Source organism: Pteropus alecto, unplaced genomic scaffold (genome assembly GCF_000325575.1).
Source record: "Pteropus alecto unplaced genomic scaffold, ASM32557v1 scaffold113, whole genome shotgun sequence".
In the NCBI taxonomy this organism is placed as follows: domain Eukaryota; kingdom Metazoa; phylum Chordata; class Mammalia; order Chiroptera; family Pteropodidae; genus Pteropus; species Pteropus alecto.
In genome coordinates, this window is record NW_006433949.1 from 3776612 (window position 1) to 3798451 (window position 21840).

The 21840-nt window shown below is 47.1% G+C and overlaps 1 protein-coding gene across 2 annotated transcripts in view; it reads right to left on the minus strand.

Annotated features, from left to right (window-relative positions):
• Positions 1–21840, minus strand: part of NOS1 (nitric oxide synthase 1) — a 100488-nt gene that overhangs the window by 46763 nt on the left and 31885 nt on the right. For both annotated transcript variants that reach the window (XM_006908593.3, XM_015586792.2), the window contains 3 exons: positions 16146–16272; positions 2258–2386; positions 822–967 (listed from right to left, as the gene is read on the minus strand). In XM_006908593.3, the coding sequence (XP_006908655.1) occupies positions 822–967; positions 2258–2386; positions 16146–16272 (402 nt within the window). The remainder of the gene's footprint in view (positions 1–821; positions 968–2257; positions 2387–16145; positions 16273–21840) is intronic.

A 21840-nucleotide genomic window follows, 5' to 3' on the forward strand; every position in this document is an offset into this window, starting at 1 on the left:
ATAATTTCAGAAAGTTAAAAAAAATTTATTATGAAAAAATTCAGACTTTCAAAAAGGTATAGGGAATAATATAATGAACTCTCATGCCCCAAGCCTAAGAAAAATAAATAAAAAAGAAATAATATTATAACTCCTTGGGGACTACTTCCCTATCACAGCCTACTTTCTCCCCAGAAGTGACTGCTATTTTGCATGTGGCATTTACCATTCTCATGCTTTATATACTTCTGCCACATGTGTATATATCCTCTAAGTCATGGACAGTGTTATTCTGCATGTTTAAAATTTTTATATAAATGGAGATGTCCTGAATGTCTCCTTTTATAACTTGTCCTTTCTTTCTTTTGCTCTAAGTCATTTTTGAGCTTCATTCCCATGAACATGCAGAGTGCTAATCCATTCATTTTTTACGGCTGTATAGCATTCCATCACAGAAAACACTACCTTCTTTACAGATTCTCCTGGAGTTGTGATTTCCAGTTGGTCCTTTAATTTTATTTTTTCCCTATTATAATAATGCTTCAGTGGACATTTTTATGCATGTCTTCTTGTGCTCCAGTGTGAGAGTTTCTTTAGGATATATAACTAGGTGTGAAATTGCTTGAAATGTTTCAAATTTAAGCAACACTCTGCAGACCAAATAAAAACATTTTAGGGGGCCAGATTTGGCCCTTGGGCCAACAGTTTTCAACCTCTGTGTAGGGCAGGCAGAGGCCTTATGCTCAGGCCTTAGTTCAACTATCTGCAAAGTTGGAGCTGAAATCTTCGTCCCCAGTACTCAGTAACTTACCCCAGGCTCCTCAGAGTCAACATAAATTTACCTTTTAATTGACGAGTAGTACTGATCAATAAACTCTTTGGCAAGAGGGAAGAGCTGTTCTCTTGTGCGGACGTCTTCGGGCCTTCGTACCTGCTGAGCCACGTGCATGATGGAGCCCATACAGATGTGCTCGCTGCATCCCGTTTCCTGGAAGGAAAAAAGATGTTTGGGCTATTGCTTGGTTCTGCACAAGTATGGCAGGTTTGGGGCTGTAGACCTGGATCTGATATTCACGATGGAATTTACCTGGCCTTTAATTCCCAAAGGAGATTTCTCAAATACCAGCTTCTGACCATTGTTGGATGTGGTCATCAGCCAAGGTAAGGGATGACAAACAGCATATTAAGTTTCTGAAAGTGTTTGCTCTACTCAACTGTCGTTCCCTGGGAATCAGAACCACTGTTACTGAATCCCAAAATATTTTCTGATCCTATGTTGATCAAAAAGGAGATAGTAGAGTGGCTCCAGTAATTCATTTAAACACATCTACGGTATGTTGATTGCAAAAAAAGAAATCAGCCCCAATTATTCTTCTTTCTGTATCTACGCCCTGTGCAATGTGACTTTATAGCAACTCTCTAGCACGAGTTGGCACTTATTCTCTCAACTCTTGAATCTGGGCTGATTTGGCCCAAAGAATGTGACGTAAGTCATGGTTAGACTTCAAGAGATCTTGCATGTTTCTCTCTCAGTACCCTGTGACTACCACGTGAACAAGGCCGAGCTAGCTTGCTGGAGGATGAGAGACTACATGGAGCAGAGCTGAGTTAGCCCAGCCAGGGCCATCCTGGACCTTAGCTGACTGCTCAGATGACTACAGATGTATGAGATCAACTGTGATCAGCAGAACCACCCAGACAATCCACAGACTTTGGAAAATAATAAGTGGTTGTTGTTTTTAAGCCATTAAATTTGGGGGCAATTTGTTACACTACGATAGCTAGATAACTGACACAACATTCCTCTGAGAGGCCCGTTTTCGACAAAATTTTAAAACAACACATTGTTAACGGCTAAAAGTATGATATAAAAATTTAGAGGTCGCACTGTGAAAGTACAAAAGAGTTTTCTCAATACTCCATCAGTGGTGAGACTGTGAGAGACAAAGAGAATGCATTTGGAACCAGCGACTCCCCTTAGATTCTTTTGGGTCCGTGGCACACAAACGAAAGTGTTTACATGCGTGAGTAAGTGTCCAAAAGTAGTTCTCAAACAGATATGAATTTTCTACCCAGGGGACAACTGGCAATATGTGGAGACATTTTTGGTAGTCACAGCATCAGGGGGGCTACTGACATTGGGTGGGTACAGACCAGGGGTGATGCGAAACAGCCTCCAATGCACAGGATAATCCCTATAACAAAGAATTCTCCAGCCCCCAATGTGGAAAGTGCTGAGATTGAGAAATCCTGGTCTGCGCCCTCTTGAAATACTCACCAATGTGCTCTTAAGGTGGAGAGTGTCAGTGAGAACCACGTCAGTCTCCCAGTTCTTGACCTTGAGGAAGCGGGGGCACTTGGAGGGGCTGCCATTCTTTGTGGGGGACTGTTTTCCCGAGGCGGGGGGCTGGAGGAGAGAATGGAGACGGGATGTTAGGCAGGTCTTGAGAACATTGGAAAACTGTCTCTAGTGGGACAGGAAGAGGCGTTGCTCTTCCTGGAATCTGCTTCAAGTTACCAGCTGTCTGCACAGAGAGACGCGGATTCTCCCTGGTTGGCCTGTGCAACGTGGCTGAGAACCTGGTTCCTCCAGCTGTGCAGAATGAGGTGCCATGGAAGAGCCTTTTGGGTTCTGTTCTGGGGAGCAGGGTCAGGAATTCAAAGATGGTCTCTCTGGTGTCCAGCACGGGGTCTGGCACATAGCGAGGACTCAATGAATGTTTGTTGAATGAATAAATGACTGAAAGGATGCCGTCAGTCTCTCCGAAGGATAACAGTCCTCTAGGCTGAGCAATCAAACCTGAGGCTGCATCAGAAAATAAGTTGATGGAAACATAAAAAAAAAAAAAAAAAAAAGCCTGAAGCTGGGTCAAGTTACTTGGCTTTCTGGGCCTTCCGGCTACACCCAAACTCAGTATTTCCGGCAAGCACTGAGAAAGCAGAAGGTTTAAATTAGAAAGGTTTGAAGCATCGAACATTTTCCTCAAATTTCAGGTTTTCTGCTTCTCAGAAATGCCAAGCATGACCCTGCCTCCGGGCCTTTGCTCATACTGTTCCCTCTGTCTTGAACTCCTTCAGTCCACCATTTGTGTTCACGTCTGTAATAAAATTGTCCAGTAGGTGAAGGAGGATAAGTCCTGGGCTAACTGACGTGGCCTCTCCATTTCAGACTCATGGATAAGGATCACATTCTGCCATGGGTGATTCTGAGTCGTCGTCTACCTGCCCGGGCGGAGGTGTGCCCATGCCCTGGACAAGGATCAGTCACTCAGCAACCGTAAGGGAGAGGCAGTGGGCACATCCTGACACGACAGCTACTGGGCACTACGGACACTGTGGTGAACAAGACAGACAGGGCGCTTGCCCTTCTGGAGCATTGTTGCGGGAGAAGTGGACACAGGAAGTAAACAAATACGTGAACAATAGAATTTCAGGTGGTGCTAAGGATGTGAAGCAGAGGGAGGTGATTAAGTGATTAAGTGGAGAAGGGAAAGGCAAGTGCAAAGGTCCTGAGGTAGAGATGAATGAGCTTGTTCAGTTTACAGGGTCAGAGAGGACGCCAGTGTGGCTGGAGGATATGAATCAGGGCAAGTGCAAGATGAAGTCAGAAGGGAGGTAGGGTCCACATCTCATCAGCCTGGAGGGCCTTAGGTGGGTGAGGGAGCTGTGAATTACCATTAAATGGGCTAAGTCCAGGACAGAAGCCACAGAGAGCCTTGAAGGACTGCTCCCGAAAGCTACCCTTCAATGAGCACTTAGTACATGCCGAGCAAAACCTTATCCTCCTCGTTTCACAGGTGAGGCACAGACAGGTTAATTAAGTTGTCCAGGAGATTAACGGACCTAGTAAGCTGGAGCCAGGAGTCTTGCTCTCAAACCATGCCCTTGACTGCTTGACAACTGTGCTTCTTGGCCATCATTTACTCATTCATTGAACACATGTTCATTGAGTATGGCCTATGTGCTAAGCAAGGTAGCAAGGGCCAGGGCTGCAGTGACAAACTAAACACATGTGATCTCTGTCCTCATGGAGTTCACAATCCGATGGATTGGGGGGGCGAGGCGGAATCACAATTGAATGAACTGCTATAATTGAGAGCAATGGGTGCAATCACATGGGACGCTGACAGTATATAGGAGGCTGTGGAAGCCCATAAAAGAGGCACCTGCTCCAGACAGAGCATTTAACTTCTAAGTCAAGACAAGTAGGTATTCACCAGGCAAAGAAGGGGGAGCAGGGTCTTGCAGGTAGAGAGAACAGCTTGTGCAAAGGTCCTGAGGTGAAGGGCATATCATAGTCACCCTTCTGGCTGGTGGCCAGCTCTGTACTAAAATATCCATGCTGCCACACTGGAGTCTGGGAAAGAGGAGGCAGGTGAACAGCATACCATGATTAAAGATAGCTCTAGACCAGTGCAGGCAGAGAAAGCAGAGAACAAATGGAGGGTGCCATGACTCATGGCCTCCCACTCCTCCCTGGCCGGACCAGTGGTTCCTATCGCAGTGCTGGGCACCAGCACCCCCTCACCTGTACAAGCCACAGGTGGGAGCTGTCCTGGACATCATCCTTTTTATTTCCCGAACCTAATCCTCCCCACCCCTATCCATCTTAGCTTTCTAAATAGATCCATCCATTCCTTTAACCAAGGCACTATCGTCTCTCACTTGTACAACTGAAATCACCTCCTAAATGTTAGCCATTGCCTGTTACAATTGGTGTTATTACTCTGCTAATGCTAGTACAGTATCTAGTATTATTACTGCTACGGCTGTTGCTATAAGTATTATTACTATCCTACTACCATACTGGGAGCAGGAGGAGAGGGATTTGGATGAGTTCTTCCCTTCATTTGCACTTCCTTTCCTGCCAAAGTCTAAGTTATTTTACTTGCGTCCCCATGTGTAGCCACGTACCAACAACCCCGCTTCCTCTGAAGGCCCAGAAAGGCATTCTAAATACTTCTTTAGGATTCTGTCTCCACTGTTGTCTCTTCTAGCAGATATGCAGGTGATGGAAGTCACATCTGGATGGAAGTCACATCTGGAATTTGTCGTGACAAATTCCTCTGATGGTGTGGACAACCTGTACTCATGAACAAAATCAGTCCTACCTTGCCCATGTGGGAGGCACCCAGCCATCCTCCCTACTCAGCCAGTTTAGAAACTCTCTGGACCACCTACATTTATGCCCTGAAGGCCGGGGAGCAGCTGGAATCCCAGGGAGGATAACAGGGGTGGTCCTGGCAGAGGGGTTGAGCCCCATGACCTGTGGAAAGGGCGGGAGGGCAGACGACGCAGGAGGAAGAGGTGTGCGTGTGGCCGGTGGGTGGGTGGGCAGCCGGCAGCCTTGATTGGCAGGGAGCAGAGGGAGCAAGCTAACAGGCCTAATAAAAGAGGCCATCTGTTGAGGTTCCAGATGTGCAAGGGGTGGTCATTATGAGCCCGGTAATTGGGGGCCCGAGCGCCAGCCCTGCCACTCCCCAGCCTGGGTTGCGCTGAACTGCACACTTGAAACCCAGCATTAGGAGGCCTAGGCAGGGCTGTTGTACTTGGGGCTTTGATGTTTTAATTAGCCAGCAGTAATATTAGATGACTCAGGAGGGGACAAATGGGAGATTAATATAGCAGTCAGGGGCCCTGCATGGGGGATGCAAATGACTTTTCTGAGTGGGGACTGAAGTGCTCTGATTAAAAATGCAGATTAGTGGCACTTGTGAGTTATTATGCCGGGGACAGGGCACAAGTGGGCTTTGGGCTGTGGCTTTATGTGTCCTTTTCTGGATTTGTGTCTGGGGTGGACAATGGAAGCTTTTCGGGTGACAGGAGACCGTGACTGGATCTAGTGGGCTCTGTGGGAGGGCTGCCTGCTCTTAGATTCGGAAAGCAGGCTCTGAGTTTGTGGGCATTTCAATGGTTGTGTCAACACCTATTTGCATCAGAGCCTGCAGAGGTTCCCAGGAAATGAAATGGTTTTGCAGCCTAAGAGGAGACAGTGAGGTGAGGTCACGTCAGCCTGGGGCTCGGAGCCAGGAATTTGTAGGGGTTTGTAGGGGTTTCGATACCCTGATTCCTTCTTCTCTCTTCTTCTGTTCCTTCTTTCTCTCCTTCAGTGAATACTATGGAGCACCTGCCGTGTGCCAGGGACTTGTGTGCCAGGCCCTGTGGTGGTCCCCACTCCCATCCCACAGCTGGGAAGAAGACCTCACAGCTGTGTGCTGGAAAGCAGGGGTCTGCTAACTGTGGCCTATGGGCCGAATCTGGTCCATCGTTTGTTTTAGTGCAGCCTAAGAATGTTTTTTTTTTTCCCCCAAGCTTGTTAAATTAAAAAAAAAAAAAACAAAAGAAGAATAATGTTTCATGACACATGCAAGTTATATGATGTTCAAATTCAGAGTCCCTAAATAAAGTTTTATTGGCACACAGCTACACTCCTTTATTTCTGTATTGTCTGTGATGGCTTTTGAGATACAACTCAAAGGGTAGTCGTGATGGAGACTAACATTGTATGGCCCATGAAACCAAAGATATTTCCTATCTTGTCCGTTATAGGAAAAGTTTGCAGACTCCTGATCCAAAGGATTGAATTCCAGGGGTCGAACTCTAAGTTATTTTCTGTGTCTCCATCTGCTTAAAGGTTGCTGTATTAGAGATCTTTCCTGATCATTTGTTAAAACAGTGCTCCATCCCTGTGACTGTCTGATTCCTCACTATTGTTACTATGCTATATTTTCCTTCATAGCACTTACCATTCCTTGCAATTATTGTGAGTGTATATGTATTTATATGTTCATGTGTATATCTTTTAGATTTATATGTGTATCTATATCGTTTTCTGCCTACCCACTATTCACTTGGCTCTATCTCCAACCCCTAGACCAGAGCCCAAAACATAGTACATGTTCAACACACACTTGAGGTCTGCTGTGGACCTCCCAAATTTATAGATTGAAGCCCTAATTTCCAATATGACTGTATTTGTAGATGGGTCCTTTAGGAGGTGATTAAGGTTAAATGAGACGATAGGGCTGGGACCCTAATCTGATAGGATTGGTGTCCTTATAAGTAGAGGAAGAGACATCTCTCTTTTTCTCTCTCTCCACACACACAGAAGAAAGGCCATGTAAGGTCACAGTGAAGCAAGCCAGGAAGCGCTCTCACCAAATGCGACCACACTGGTACCCTGACCTTGGACTTCCAGCCTCCAGAACTGTGAGGAATAACTTTCTGTCGTTTAAGTCGCCCAGTCTGTGGAATTTCCTTTTGGCATTTTGAGCTGACTACTATAAGGTCTAAAGGCCTTGCCAAGTTGTGGAGTCCCTTAAAGGCTAAGCCAGAGACTTTGATCTCGATTGAGTAGAAAATGGAGAACCCCGAAGATGCCTGATCGAGGGAGTGACCTTATCGAAGCTGAGTTTGGGGAAACGTGTGACTGCCAGGACAGTAGGTTGGAGGGTGGAGGCGGGGAGACCCCTGAGGGGGCGGTGGCAGCAGTGCAGGCGAGAGGCCACCGGGGTGGAAAACACAGCTGCAGCAGCAGAGGACAGGAGGGGAGGAGGAGGCGGAGATCGGGGTGCTGGAAGCAGGAGGAGGGAACGAGGAGGCAAAGGACCAAGTTGACACAACTCAGAAGCTTCCGGCCTGAGTAAGTGGGAGCTCGGTGGGCCTTGCGGCGGAAGCTGGGGAGTGAGGTGCCGGAGAGATGGGAAGGGGAAGGAGGGAGGATCTTAGGGTGGGAAGAGAAACGCCACACATCAGAATCGGGAAGAGCTGGAACCAGAAGCCAAGCACCCTGCCCTCCCCCACGTATAGGCTGTCACCATCAGGAGCCTGACAGCAGGGAGGGAGGCACCTGTGAGACACAAAACATCTCAGGAACTGTCATGGGTTGAACTGTGTCCTTCCCCAATTTATATGTCCTGCTCCGATTTATATATAAGACCGCAGATAGGACTTTATCGGGAGTCTTTAATGAGGTCATTAAATTAAAATGAGGTCATTAGAGTGGGCCCTAACCCCATAGGGCGGGTGTCTCGTAAGAAGCGGAAATGTGGAGACAGGTACGCACATCGGGAGAACGCCATGTGAACATGAAGATGGCCATCTGCGAGCCAAAGCAGATCCCTCCCTCACAGCCCTCAGAAGGAACCAACCCTGCCAACACCTTGACTTTAGACTTCCAGCCGCCAGAACTGGGAGACAATCGATTTCTGTTGTTTAAGCCACCCGGTTTATGGTGCTTTCTTAAGACGGAGCTAGGAAACGAATCCCAGAGCCGAGGCTCAAACCTGTACAAAGCAAGCAGCTTCTTATTCTTTCCCTGCTGGCACCAGCGACAGCTCCTTCATTATAGGCCTGTAGCAACCTGCCCTGCGTGGCTCGTCCTGGAATGAGGGCAGCACAGTGGGGTTGAGCTGGGCAGCAGGCCATCCACACCAGAGGCCAGATGCCACACACCGTGCGCTTAGCTGCAGCTCCCCGCAGCACAGCTCCAACCTGTGGGTACCACCTCTTCATGGCTGCAAAGATAACCCAGTTACGAGCTGTCGCAGCTCAGGGTCCAGAACCGCAGACCTGAAAACCAGCAGGTACGCACCCATCCGTGCAATTAAAAAATTGCTACTTATAAAACTTAACCAACTGTGTTTAGTACCTCGGAATATAATTTCCTTGTAGTGTATTCAAAGCATTATTTCTAAAGTGATTCACTCTTTATAATAACTCCGTGGAAGCTTGAAATCGCTTATTCTTTCCACCCCCTCTCTCTGCCTCTCCCCTGATTCAACAGTTGCTGTTCTACAGTCTGTGGAGGAGGATTAAGGAAGGGGGAGCTCAGAGTCAGACCCAGCACAGTTCGGGTCCACGGATGAGGGCCTCTGGGGATTAGGGGTCTGTAAGTCAGATTGTTGATGCTTTCCCCAAGCGGGTTTATGTTTACAGTGGCAGTGACGTCACGGGATGACCAGATGGTATTACACAACTATAAACTTGGTCCCATTACCAGACTACGATGTATATGTGCGCTCCGAATTAATTTCAGAATAAATCCTACAATGATCTGGTGGCCTTCCCTCATTACATTGCACTGTACTGTACGTGCGCGTGTTTATTAAAAGCATTAACTCGCTAAGTGTAAATATTTAAAATACGCAAGCTTTATGATTCTGTTTTGATCTTTTCACCTTTTAAAATATCCTGGGGCTCTCAGAAAATGGAAGTAGGTAGGGTATCTACTGACCTCTGGGATCTGTTTGGAGGGCGTTTTGGTCACTGGTATCAATTTGCAAAGAGAGGAGGGAAAAATGACTTTGACCTAACTTGGCCTTATCTGGGGGAAAAAATGTGCATATACTTTGATGCAATGAATGAGCATGCAGTGATGTCACCGATTACTGAACCAGAATGTCATTGTCCCACTCGGACAACAGTTGGGACAGCTTGCATTGAATATACTCACTACTAAAACAAACAGTTAGCAAAATAGGTGGAAATTCCAGCAGGGCTGAACCCAAACGCCCCACAACTCAGGCCCCACTTCCTGGCTCTACCCTGGTTCTGAACACCAAGGGCAACAGGACACGGAAAGTTGGTTTCACAGCTAAGTGACCTATAAACACTCTGGGGGTCACCGAGCAGGTGACGGTTTGAGTGGAGGAAAGAGAAATACCAGCAAGATTTGGATTCTGCTGGCTTGGGGGCCTGGGGGAGAACTGTTCACTATAAATTCCTGGAAAGCATCTTTATGGAGGGTCCTTTGTTCCCTGGTTGAAGATGCCCAGGAACAGTGGATAACTTGAGAAAAGGGAGGGGACGAAAGATGCTTTTGGAACAATCCAACCTGGGTGTCTAACTCCACTCATGAGCCAGATCAAGGTAAGGGATAGCTGGCCTGATTGAGTTGGGGGGCAAAAGTGAGTTTCATAGCAAGTCATAGCTAGGGATTTGGGGTACCCTCCCACAGAGAGAAGTTAATCTCAAAACACAGGTTTCTCAAGTGCTTCTAAGAGGCTTAGAGAAGGGAGTTATTATCAGCAGGCACCCCAAGATATCAGCCTAAATGGAGCCAAAGGGATCTGCCGGAGCCAGCCAGTGGGGGACAGGTCCATGCGTGGTTCTACAAGTCCCCAACCCTCACAGGGAGAGAATGGCTGTGTGCGTGTCTTTGTCTGTAGCTTGTCTTGGAAGTGGCACTTTCTGGAGGTCAAGGCAAATGTTTGATGAAAAGATGATGCTTCGGCTGTGAGCTCCTTAAGGTCAGTGATCATGTTCAATTCTATTTCGTTTTGAATAACACTTAGTAAATGCCTATATTTTGTGTCCAACTTAGCTAGGTCCTTGCGCATCCACTGGTTCGTTGCATTGTCATGGTCACCCATTTTTTAGATGTGGAAACAGAGGCTCTAAGAGGTCAATGGCTCTCCTTCCATTGATATCTCACAGGCAACAGGGCTGGGCGTGGATGGAACCCAGGCTCTCAAAGTTCCTGCCTTTCCACTTACTGCTTTCTCCTCTGTGTGCTCCCAGAGCCTGGCTTCTAAGAGGCATAAATAACATATGCAACATTGATTCGAATGATTGACTAGGATGATGAGGTGGTCGTACAGGGACAGAGGTGCAGCTCTGTCACCAGGACTCTGTGAATGCTCGCTTTCCCTTTCTGGGCCACAAGGGTGCCATCCGTAAAACAGGAATAGTGCTTCTTGCCCTATCTGCCTCACATTAGCGATACAGCAATCAGTCATATAGCTCTATTTAAATCAGCAATATAAAACCTAACTTAGCAATAATTAACCAAATAACAACAATAATAATACACATTTTGGGAGCACTTAGTCAGTGCCAGGCTCTGTAGAGTTAAGAGTGGGCTCGGGCTCCACTGGCCTGGGTTCAAGTCCGATCTCTCCCTCCCGCTTACTAGTCATGTGACCTTCATTAAGCTGTTAAACCCTCTGTGCCTCAGTTGATTCATCTGTAAAGTGAGGACAGCACTAGGACTTCATTGGGTTGGGCTGGGGATTAAGGGAGACCGAGGGCCTCCAGCGCTTAGCACCACGCCTGACATGGCTCAACAAACCTTAGCTGTTACTGCTATAAGTGATGCTATCATCTCATACGTTATCTCACTTTATCCTCCCCATAGCTTGATGAATCTATTAGTCCCTGTTAGGAAATGAAGGTCAGAACAGATATTAATTAGTTGTCTGACCAAGGTCACCAGTGAGAAGAGGTGGAACGTGGGCTGCCCCCCAGAGCTGAGTGCTTGGCCCAGGGCTGTGGGTAAGTCTGAGGGTTAGAATGACCACACCCCTACAAGGTGGTATGAATATCAGCATTATTGTTATTTTTATCCCGACATCATTAATTTGCAGGGAGTCGGGGCTGACTTAGAAGGTCCCCCTGCGGCATGCCGAGTTGTCACTGAGAGGCAGAGTGTTCTGCAGGGTTTACCTTCATTCACACACAGCCTAGCTGGGTCTGGCTGCCCCATTTTGGGTTTTCAGCAAAACCGGCACCAGCTGGCCAGTTTGAGGTGTGCGCTCCTGGAGCGAGGGCCCTGGTGACCTCTGATCCTTTGAAAATTGGGGACCCACATGCACTCCCCACTTGCCTCATAATTTGGAGCTCTCCAGAGAGGCTGGGGTGATGCTGACACCTGGAAGGAGAGAAAAGCTTCTCGACAGATTTTGACATTTGGAAGACAGCCAGCAAGCCCTAGGTCCCCAGGGGTGAGGAAGTGCCAGGCTCCCGGTGAGGTGGTGGGAGGGGGGAGTGGATGTGCAAGGACCGGCAGACTTTGTCAGCGAGAGGCTGGAGAGAGGGGCAGCAGGCTGAATAAGAGAGAAGAACCCCAAATGGAACTCTCAATTCCCCCCTGAGCCCAAGACCCCTTCGCCCCCACTGAGGATTAGACTGATGCTTAATTAGCATCTGAAAATAGATGTTCTACCCTCAAGCCTGGCATGGTTCCACCCCTTAGCCCTTAGGAAAGCAGATCAGGCAGGCAAAGGAAATAGATGCTTAATAACAAGGGAGGGCGAGAGGGCTCGATTCAAATCCTAAAGTCTTGCAGGGAGAATGGGCAGCAGCAATTTCTCGTGACATTTAATCAGGTTAGCATTTTCGCTTAAGAGGATTATTATGAATGGTGTCAAAACTCACTATGTGTCTCCTATGTATTAACACTCAAGACAACCTCAGAAATCTAACAATGATCCTCAGCCGGAGAAAAAATGCAGTGTATCAGCCACAGCTGTTCCTTTTACTATCGCGTCTTTCCCCATTTTCTTCCAGGCAAACTCCTACGAGTCTTCGAAACCAAGACCAAACGTCACCTCCTTGGGTAAACCTTTCCTGATACCTGCTGAGGTATTTATGTTCCCACAGCATTTTGAGTCCCTCTCTATTCTGGGATGAATTGTCTGTCTCCCCACATTTGTCTGTGAAGGTCTCAAGGGCAGGGAGGACAGTATTTGAGCTATGCACATGACAGGTGTGGGCTGAATAGCGATGGGCATACCGATTCATTCTAACTACCAGCCCAGGCCAGATACAATTTGCAAGGGGGTGTTAAAGACGAGCATCACAGTCACTCACACAGCATGGTCTGGTGACCAGGGACTCAAATTTCACTGGCCCTACTCACCGCTGACCTATTAACAAGAGAAATGACCACTAGCTAGAGATTAACAGCTCAGCCTTCTGAGACTTATTCAACAGAAGGTGTCTCTGAGGCTGATTTTCCTTGCATTTGGACAAAAGAGAGCATCGAGGAGGATGGGACAGACCTCACCGTTCTTTCGAAGAGTTGATAGATTTCAGAGTCAGGAAGTCCTTGCTCATGGGTAGCCTGCAACCATCCTGCTTCACTTGGGCTCTGCTGCCTTTTGCCCAGTCCTTGGGGAAAATGCAGATTGGCTGCTGGTCCACGCTCTCCTGCCTTCCTGACTCAGGTAGTGGCTGGGTCTCTCTTTGTGTTATTAACAAGGCTAACCCCCACGATGAACACTTGAAAAAGCAGCAAATGTGGGTTGCACCTGGGAGGAAGGAAGCTGGTTCCAGAGGCTCCAGGTAAAGAGGCTTTGAGCAGGTAGAGGGTGTACTAGCGTAGGAGCTGGCCTTTCAGGTCGGAAAGAAGAACATTGACGTTTTTATGAATTTGCTCAGCCTGCAAAATATGTCTGAGAGCTGTCCAGCGGGAGGTAAACAGGGCACCTCCTTAGCTCTGAGATGCAAACATAACTGGATGCTGGGGTCTCTGCTCCTTTCAGCTCTATTTCTGAGGGGTGTTTGGAAAATCGAGTCTCACACAACAGAGCCAGGATGATCTCGCAGGCCAGTGGTTTTGTGCTTTTTTGGCTCATGGGCTACATTGAGGGTTCGGTGACGGCTGAGGATGGAAAGTAGATGCCAAGCGCTACCTCTGGAAGCATGAGGCTCCCATGTCCAAGGCTATCTGACCATCTTAACCACAGGAGGGTTTAGTCTTCAGAACCCTTCCTTCTTCTCCAAGGACAAGAAATTGCCATTTTTGCAGAGACTCAAAGGCATTTGGGTCTCCTTGATTGCTATAGACTGGATGTTTGTCTCCCTCCGAAATTCTCACGTTGAAACCTAATCCCCAATGCGATGGCATTGGGCAGTGGGGCCCTTGAGAGGTGGCGAGGTCAAGAGGGTGGAGCCCTCATGAATGGGATTAGTGCCCTTATAAGAAGAGACCTCAGAGAGAGCCCTCGTCCCTTCTACCATGTGAGGACACAGCAAAAAGACAGCTGTCTATGAACCAAGAAGCAGGCCTGCACCAGACTCTGAATCTGCTGGCTCCTTGATCTTGGACTTCCCAGCTTCAGAACCGTGAGAAATAAATTTATGTTGTTTATAAGCCACCCAGTCTATGGTATTCTGTTATTGAGGCCCTCAAGGACTAAGACACTGACCACTGCACGATGATGCCCTGCGAAGGCGGCCAGTGGTCCTATTAATCATGCTTGCCCCTGTCCCATTATTGATCCCCACCCCCCAGGCTTGAAGTTCAAGGTTACGTTTTTCAAGCTGTCACTGTCTAACCAAAGTAGATGGCATGAAAGGAAATGGCCCCCCTCCTGCTATTGCCCAGACTTCCGCAGGACTTTAAGGGTCTTTCGGGTGGGGTCATCAAGGCCTCCTCTACTTCTCCCCTATACTCCAGATCTCGGGGGTTACTGCAGACCAGCAGTTACCAACTGTGATCCCTAGAAGGGCAGGTAGGTAAAGTAAGTCAGCCCAGCAGGCTAAGTAATTTCAAGACAGAACACCAGGTTGCACGCTAAGCACACAAGAATATTCTTCACTTTCGTAAAACATGAAACCATTCGTATCTTCCCCCAAAGATATGAACCTCTCAGTCAATCTCTACCTACCACTTATAATAGAGACACAGATACAAAAAGATTAAACTTTCATCCTAACTTAATGAGAGGGACACAGTAGGGAGAGGTGGAGATTGTGGCAAACCAGAGAGCCCATGCCCCGTCTCGAGGGGCAGCTGCTACACCGTCCAGGAGATGATCGCCTCATAAGAATATAGGCTCAATGTAGCCAGACTGTCCACATTTTAAAGAGAAGTTGTCAATATATTTATATAAAAAAATTTGAAATATTGGCAATAAATTCAAAGTACATATCTAAATTGTCTCTTAGGATAAGACAGTGCAGACCTAACAAATCAAGTCTACAGCCTGGAACTGACTCGAGGTTGTCTCTTTCTGTCCTTTGTCTTGAGAGGGTTTGCATCATTCCACACCTCTTTATTTTCAATGAAGAAAAAAAATATAAAGAAAAAATTAACTTTCTTCGTTCATTCAATCAATGGATAATAGTCCCCTCAGGCTCACCGTGTGACCTTGATTTCTGAGGCAGCATAATAGACACCTACAAGTGTGCCGTCCTCCAAACATTCCCAGGTGTCGCTGCCAGAGGTGAGTAATTAGCCAGTGGGAGCATGGGTCTGACCTACTGCAGAATCCCTCATGTTATCTTCCTGGCCAGCCATCGGCAGCTGAGGAAAGCAATCCCCACTGAGGCTCTGCAATGTCCCATCCTCCCCTGTGAAGCTTTGTGGAGAGGCTTTGAGTCATGGCTTAGATGCACTGGTGGTGAAAGGTGCCATAGATCATGTACCAGAAGAACGAGCTTGGCAACCTAGCCTGTGTCGTCTAGGGCTTGCGGTGGGGGAAGGAAGAAAGGAGATGATCTCCTGAGTGGCCTGGACCACCCGCGTTATGACGTCCCGCTGGTCAGTCTACCTGTACTTCACTGCAACGCAGAGGAGGGGTGGGAAATTCACGTGCTTTGCTAAGGTCACTTTGACTTGGTCTGATAGCTGCCTGAGCAGGTGAGTAAAAGGCTGCCAAAATACATCTTGGCAAATAGGCAAAGTCCGAAAAGGCTGATAACACACAGAGCTGGCGAGGCTGTGGGGAAACAATCACTCTCCTCCTTAGCTGGTAGAATTGGTACAATCTTTATGGTCAGCGATTTCTCAGTTTCCGCCCAAATCACAAGTGAATATGACCTTTGGCCAAACAATTCCACTTCTAGGAATTTATTCTATTGATAAGCTACCCATGTGCCAAATAAGGTATTCATTTATTCAGTATCATTCGTTACAGCAATGGCATAGCAAAATATTGGCAATGGTCCTAAGTGTCCTTTGGAGGACTGGCTCGGTGAATACGACAGAGCCATGCAATGGAAAATTATGCGGCCGCGAAAAAGAGCCAGGACTCTGTTTATCTACTGATTAGGACTTATCTCCAAAATAGGTGGACAAGTGAAAAAGCAAGATGCAAAACAATGCGTACAAGGGGCTCTCATTTATGTAAAAACGTGAATACACGTGTATATTTATCTATGCATAAAATATTGCTAAAAGTACCACAAAAATGATGAATATTGCTTGCCTCTGGGGAGGGGAACTGTATGGCTGAGATTAGTGGAGAGAGGAAAACTTTTCACCATGTATTTTTTATCTCTTTTAAATTCAGGACCGAGTGAGTGCCTTTAATGCAGAAACAGAATTAACATCGGAAAAAGGGCAAGCTCGCAAAGATAACAAAACAAACTGAAGCCAAAATCCTTATGCCAGGCCCCAGCTTCCCGCCCCCACCCCACAGCTGGCACCACCCACTCACCTGCTCCTTCTCTGAATACGGGTTGTTGAGGACCACGGGCACATTGCCCTTCCCCCACAGGTCATTGAAGACTCGGTCATTCTCCACACCAAGGGGCAGCGGTTTGTGCGACTTGCTGTCCAGATCTCTGAAAGGCAAGGAAGGGGAAGTGAGGACAGCATGAAGTCCGGAGTGACCAGCTGGTTGCCCTGGTCTGGAAATCCCGAGTCATTCCAGAACTTCCGAAGTTCACCCACATGGCTCTATGTGGAGCCAGCCAGCTTTGGGTGCCCGCTCGCTACTTTGTTAGGATCGCCAGCAACAGGTGGGAAGGCAGCCCCGTTGTCAAACACAAAGGTGAGCTCACCTAAGCTGGCACCAACATCCAGCACACACCCGTCTTCGTGGACGTCGCTTCGGGATGGCCATGCCATGGGTTTTGCTCCTCCCCCACCCCTCTCTCACTTCATAGACCTAAGGAACATAGGAAGCCCATCTCCTTGCAGAACCCCCGGACAAAGTAATGGTCATCAGACATAATGGTGTAGGAAGTAGGAGGCAGGAGGGATAGGGAAGGAAACCAGCCCTGTGGGCCAGGCTGGTAAGTCATTCCAACACTGACTAAGGCATTGATAATAAGACTAATGATACCAGCCCAGGATAAACAGGAATGATTATGAAAATAATGGGAATATAGCAACAAAAGGAATAATACTATTATAATGACAGCTAGCATTTACTAAGTACTTACTATGTGTTACGCGCGTGATAGATGTTTTAGTTCATTTAATCTTTGTCATAACCCTATGAGGTATGACTATTAATCACCATTTTATAAAAGGCAGAGGTGAGGCAGAAGCTAAGCTGATCAAAGTATATATTCCAGGCTACTCTTCACATCCATTCTGAAGCAGAGGCTCTCTTTATTATCTCTTTATTAGCATCATGATCATCACCATCATTCTCATGATCATCACCATTATCACTATCATAATCTACACCATCCAACTTCTTCCCTTCATCAGCATAACCATCATTACCACCTTAGTCATCATCACCATCATCACCAGTGCTATCATCATGCTCATCATCACATCACCATCGCCATAATCGCTCTCATCATTATCATCACCTTCACATATTATTCATCATAACCATCGTTATCAGTACCACTATCCTTCTCTTTCATGACCATCATCAGCATCTTAATTACCACTACCATCATCTTCGCGATCATCACCAGATGAGGAAACTGAGGCTCAGAGAGGTTAAATCACCATCCTACGATGCACAGCTAGTGACGGTGGAGTTGGGATTCAAACCGAGGCTTGTTCCTGACTCTAGAGACTGACTTCTTAACCAGGAAGCTTTCCTGGCTCCTGGCCTTTGAACTCGAATAGGTCTAGGAGGAAGCTATCTCAGCTTGGTTCCAAAGGCTGGCCATCTTCTGAGACAGGACTGACTTTGCATTTAAAATCCAGATCTCCTGCCTTCAAGAGACTCACTTTCGATTAAAAGACACATATAGACTGAAAGTAAAGAGATGGAAAAAGATATTTCATGAAAATGAAAACAAACAAACAAAAAGCTGGGGTGGCAATTTATCTGAAGATTTATTTATCTGAAGTATTTATCTGAAGAAACGCAAAACATTACTTCAGAGGGACATGTGAATCCATATGTTCACTGTAGCCTTATTTACAATAGCCAATATATGGAGGCAATCTGGGTGTCCATCAATGGATGAATGGATAAAGAAGTGGTCCATACATACAATGGAACCTTACTCAGCCATAAAAAAGAATGAAATCTTGCCATCTACAAGATGGATGGACTGAGAGAGTATTGTGCTGAGTGGAGTAAGTCAGGGAAAGACAAGTGCCATATGATTTCCCTTATATGTGGAATCTAAGGTACAAAATAAATGAGCAAACAAAATAGAAATAAACTCATAGATATAGCGAACATTTTGATGGTTTAAAAAATCCAGATCTCCCAACCAGCCCCACCTCATTTTTGTTCTTTTATGCTCCAAGCGCTGACCTCCTGCTTCTGACAACCTACCTCTTATTAAGGCCCCCTCTCCAGTTTTACACTAGGGCATCTGTCTGTTCCCCAATTCTGGGCACTGTGGCTTGTTCTGTAGCCCATCTCGGTTTTGGTCCCAGGCATCCAGGCTGGCCCTTGTCTAGCCCTCTGTTCTATGTTCCTGGCTTTGGGGACTCCTGGTCCTGGCTCCATCATTTCTCCTGACTCCCCCACCCTCCACCCCCATCTGGAGCTGACAGTCATTTGGGATGACAGAAGTCAGGGCCCAAGCGAGTGCACAGCCCTGAGTGGCCACTCCAGTTGCTGATTTGGGTCCTGGTGGCTCACGTCAAAGCCACTTCCTCTCTTCTGCTTGGAGAGATCTGCAGTTTTCAGAGGGAACATACTATTTTACCCTCTAAGATGTCACCAAAACACACCGGGAATGGTTCTTGATTATAGAACCCAAGTCGATGGTTTACCTACATGGTGGTAAACAGAGGAATTGTCTGCTGAGAGGGCTGCTATTCATGTCACTCAGCTCCCTCTCATCTCTGACACTCTAGATGCTATGATATCACATGACCATAAATGGGGATTCAGCAGAGGAGGGAAGAAGTTATTATCTGAGAGCATCTGTAATGTACTTGCACAGAAGTTATTTCATTTACTCTCCACAGACATTAAAAGCCCATTTTTATGGATGCAAAAACTGAGCCCAGAGAGGTTATGTAAGTTTCCCAAGGTCCCACAGCAAACACAGAGCAGAGGTGGGATCTGAAAACTAGGTCTTATTGATGCTCGGCTCAGAACCTCCCTTTTTAAAAACAGAGATAGGAAAAACTAGTCAGGATGCTCATGCTAAGCCAGAGGCGAAAGAGCAAGTAATCTACCATCTCTCACGGAATGAGGCCAGTTTACAAAAATTACAGGGTACAATTACCTAGGCAACTCTGAAATGACTCACATGGCTTATCGTGTGTGCATCTGCCGAGAGAGCTGCTTTTATCATCATCCTCTCTTTTTTTCTTTTTTAAGCCTTTAGCAACTTTGTTTAAATAATGCACTCGAAGTGTTTTGTCAACACAAATTTATTTAAGAGTCCTGTGTGATGAGCAAGGGAAGAATATTTTCAATATGGCACCATGGGGAACATGCAGGTTGAGCTGTTTTGCTTCCATTCACCCCGGGGCAAAATTAGAAGGAGATTTATGTAGATTCCCAGCCCCTATTCTGTCAGTGATAAGCGGGTCTGAGGAAGATACCTGGCTTGTTGTCATGAATTTGCTCACTGTGGGACTTGATCGGTTCGTGTGGGCAGTGTAGCCTGCTGGTTAAGAACACGGGCTGTGGACCGGGTGAAACTGGGTCCAACTCTTGGTGTTGCTGGTTATAAGCTGTGAAACTTTGGATATTCTGGATACTCAACCTTTCTAATTCTCAGTTTCTTCAGCTCTAAAATAGTGTTAGTTAATAATAATACCTAGTTCACGGGGCTGCTGCAATGGTTAAATGAGATAAAGCTTATAGTGCTTAGCTGTGTGGTACCTGCTATCAGTTTTACTAATTTGCCTATGGGTTGATCAGACAGAAACAGAGAGGAAAAAAATGCTAGCTCTGTATAAAACAGTCACGATCCCTTTCATCTAGTGTGGTCTGGTAGAACTTTCTGCCATGACAGAAACATTTCCATTTGCACTGTGCAGTATTATAGCCGCTGGGCACATGGGACAATTGAAATGTGGTTATTGTCAGTGAGGAACTAAATGTTTGATTTTGTTTGAACTGTAATTAAATTTAAATAGCCGTAGGTGGCTAGCGGCTATAGTATTGGACAAGGCACTATCTGTTCACGGAGCCTAGGAATTAGAGAATTCTCTGCTTGCTTGCCAGACTCCTACCTCCCATCTTTGTCAGCCCTCATATCCACTCTCCCCTCTTCCTAAGGAACATACCATACCCACTCCTACATCTTCCCTCTGCTGAGAGCTAACTCCTACTCATCCTTCAAAACCCTCTCCATGCCCACCTCTCCTGGAGATTAAATAAGGTCATGCAAGTCAAATGCCTAGCATGTAGTTGGCACTAACTAGACAGGAGCTGTGGTTATCACCATTGACAAGTAAGGAAACTGAAGCTCAGTGAGATTAGCTTGAAAGGCAGGTGTCTCCTTGCTGTTCTAGCTGAGAATCACAGAGAACAGGGCTTATTGGGTGGGCAGGGGAGGGGAGAGCCATTTGCTTGGACCTCACACTTGTGAAGAATTTCAAATTTAGATGTTGGATATCTCCTCCAAATGAGGTGGAGGTGTTGAATGTATTTCTTTGTTTAATGCAATTTTGATAAATCTAATATATCATTTCCTCACTTAAATACATATTTTGGGAGCTCACAGATGGAGGTGGATGGGGCTTGTCTTGACTTCTGAGAAGACTGGATGGTGACGCTCCTTTGTGAGCGCTCATGAGTCCTGGTCTCACCCACCACCTGAGTGGTTTCAGTTCAGATCTGTTTCTCAACTGGGATCTACTGATATCTGGGGCTGGACGCTTCCTCTTGGTGGGGGAGTGTCCTGTGTATTGTAGGCTGTTTAGCAGTATCCCTGGCCTCTACCCACTAGATGTCAGTAACACCTACCTTTCCACCCCTCGCCAGTTGTGCTAACCAAAAATGTCTCCTGATAATGCTCAATGTCCCCTTGGGAAGGGGGCAAAATACACTCTTCCCTATAGAGAAACATGGCCTAGGTGTGGCTGAGCACCCCGATCTCACACTTCCTGGTCTTAACCTTGCACTATCCCGCCCAAGGACTGAGGAGAATTTATTTCTTAATTGTCCCTTATTCCCGGATGGGATCAAGGACCCTGCCTTCACTAAGTGGCTCCCACCTCCTCTCAGGTGTCCTTAAACCACCGGAAAGGCCATCCTCCAGTGAACTTGGCATTCGGGGTGAAACAGTATCCTCAAAGCCATCACGTGGTCACGGTCGGTGGTTCTCAAACTTAAGGGTACATCTGAATCACCCGAGGGGCTTGTTAAAATTCACCTGAGCCACCTCCTGTAGAGTATAAAGTAATGTGTGTATGTGGGAACCTGGAACCCACTTTGTCAGCAGCACCCCACGTGGTACGCGGACACCCTTGAAAACCTGTCTCCCCAGGAGTGCTCTGGGCCCGAGTCTGGCAGTGGACAGCAGGCTCCCTCCTGGCCAGGAATGTCACCCTCTCTCTCTCATTTCCTTCCTCCAGCCCCCTCCCCTCAGTTCCCAGTCTGCTTCCCCTCCCCCCGTAAGACCAGGTATGGGACTCTGTCTCCCGCCCGGTGAGCGTCTTCTACGCTTTCTGGCAAGGACTAAACTAAAGTCCTCTTTTTTCCACCTTGCCAGGTGGACGATCACACTCTAAACCTTCTGGGAACCTTTGCCAGACCCTTCCAACTGAGGCTTCCTGGAAGCCAGGGCCTCTCCCACGGCAAGGACTGGGGTCCTGGACCTGATTCCACAGAAAGTTTGCATAAATACTGGTCACCCTGCTGCTGACTGCTAACCAATCCTGAGGACCCAGAAGGGGAGCAGCTGGGCCAGGCCTGTGTGCAGGGCACAGCCTGCAGTGGAGCCGCCCGCTCAGGCCAAGCAGGCAAGGAGGCTGCTGAGGAGCAGCTGGCCCTGGCAGGAAGCCCTGCTAGTGTC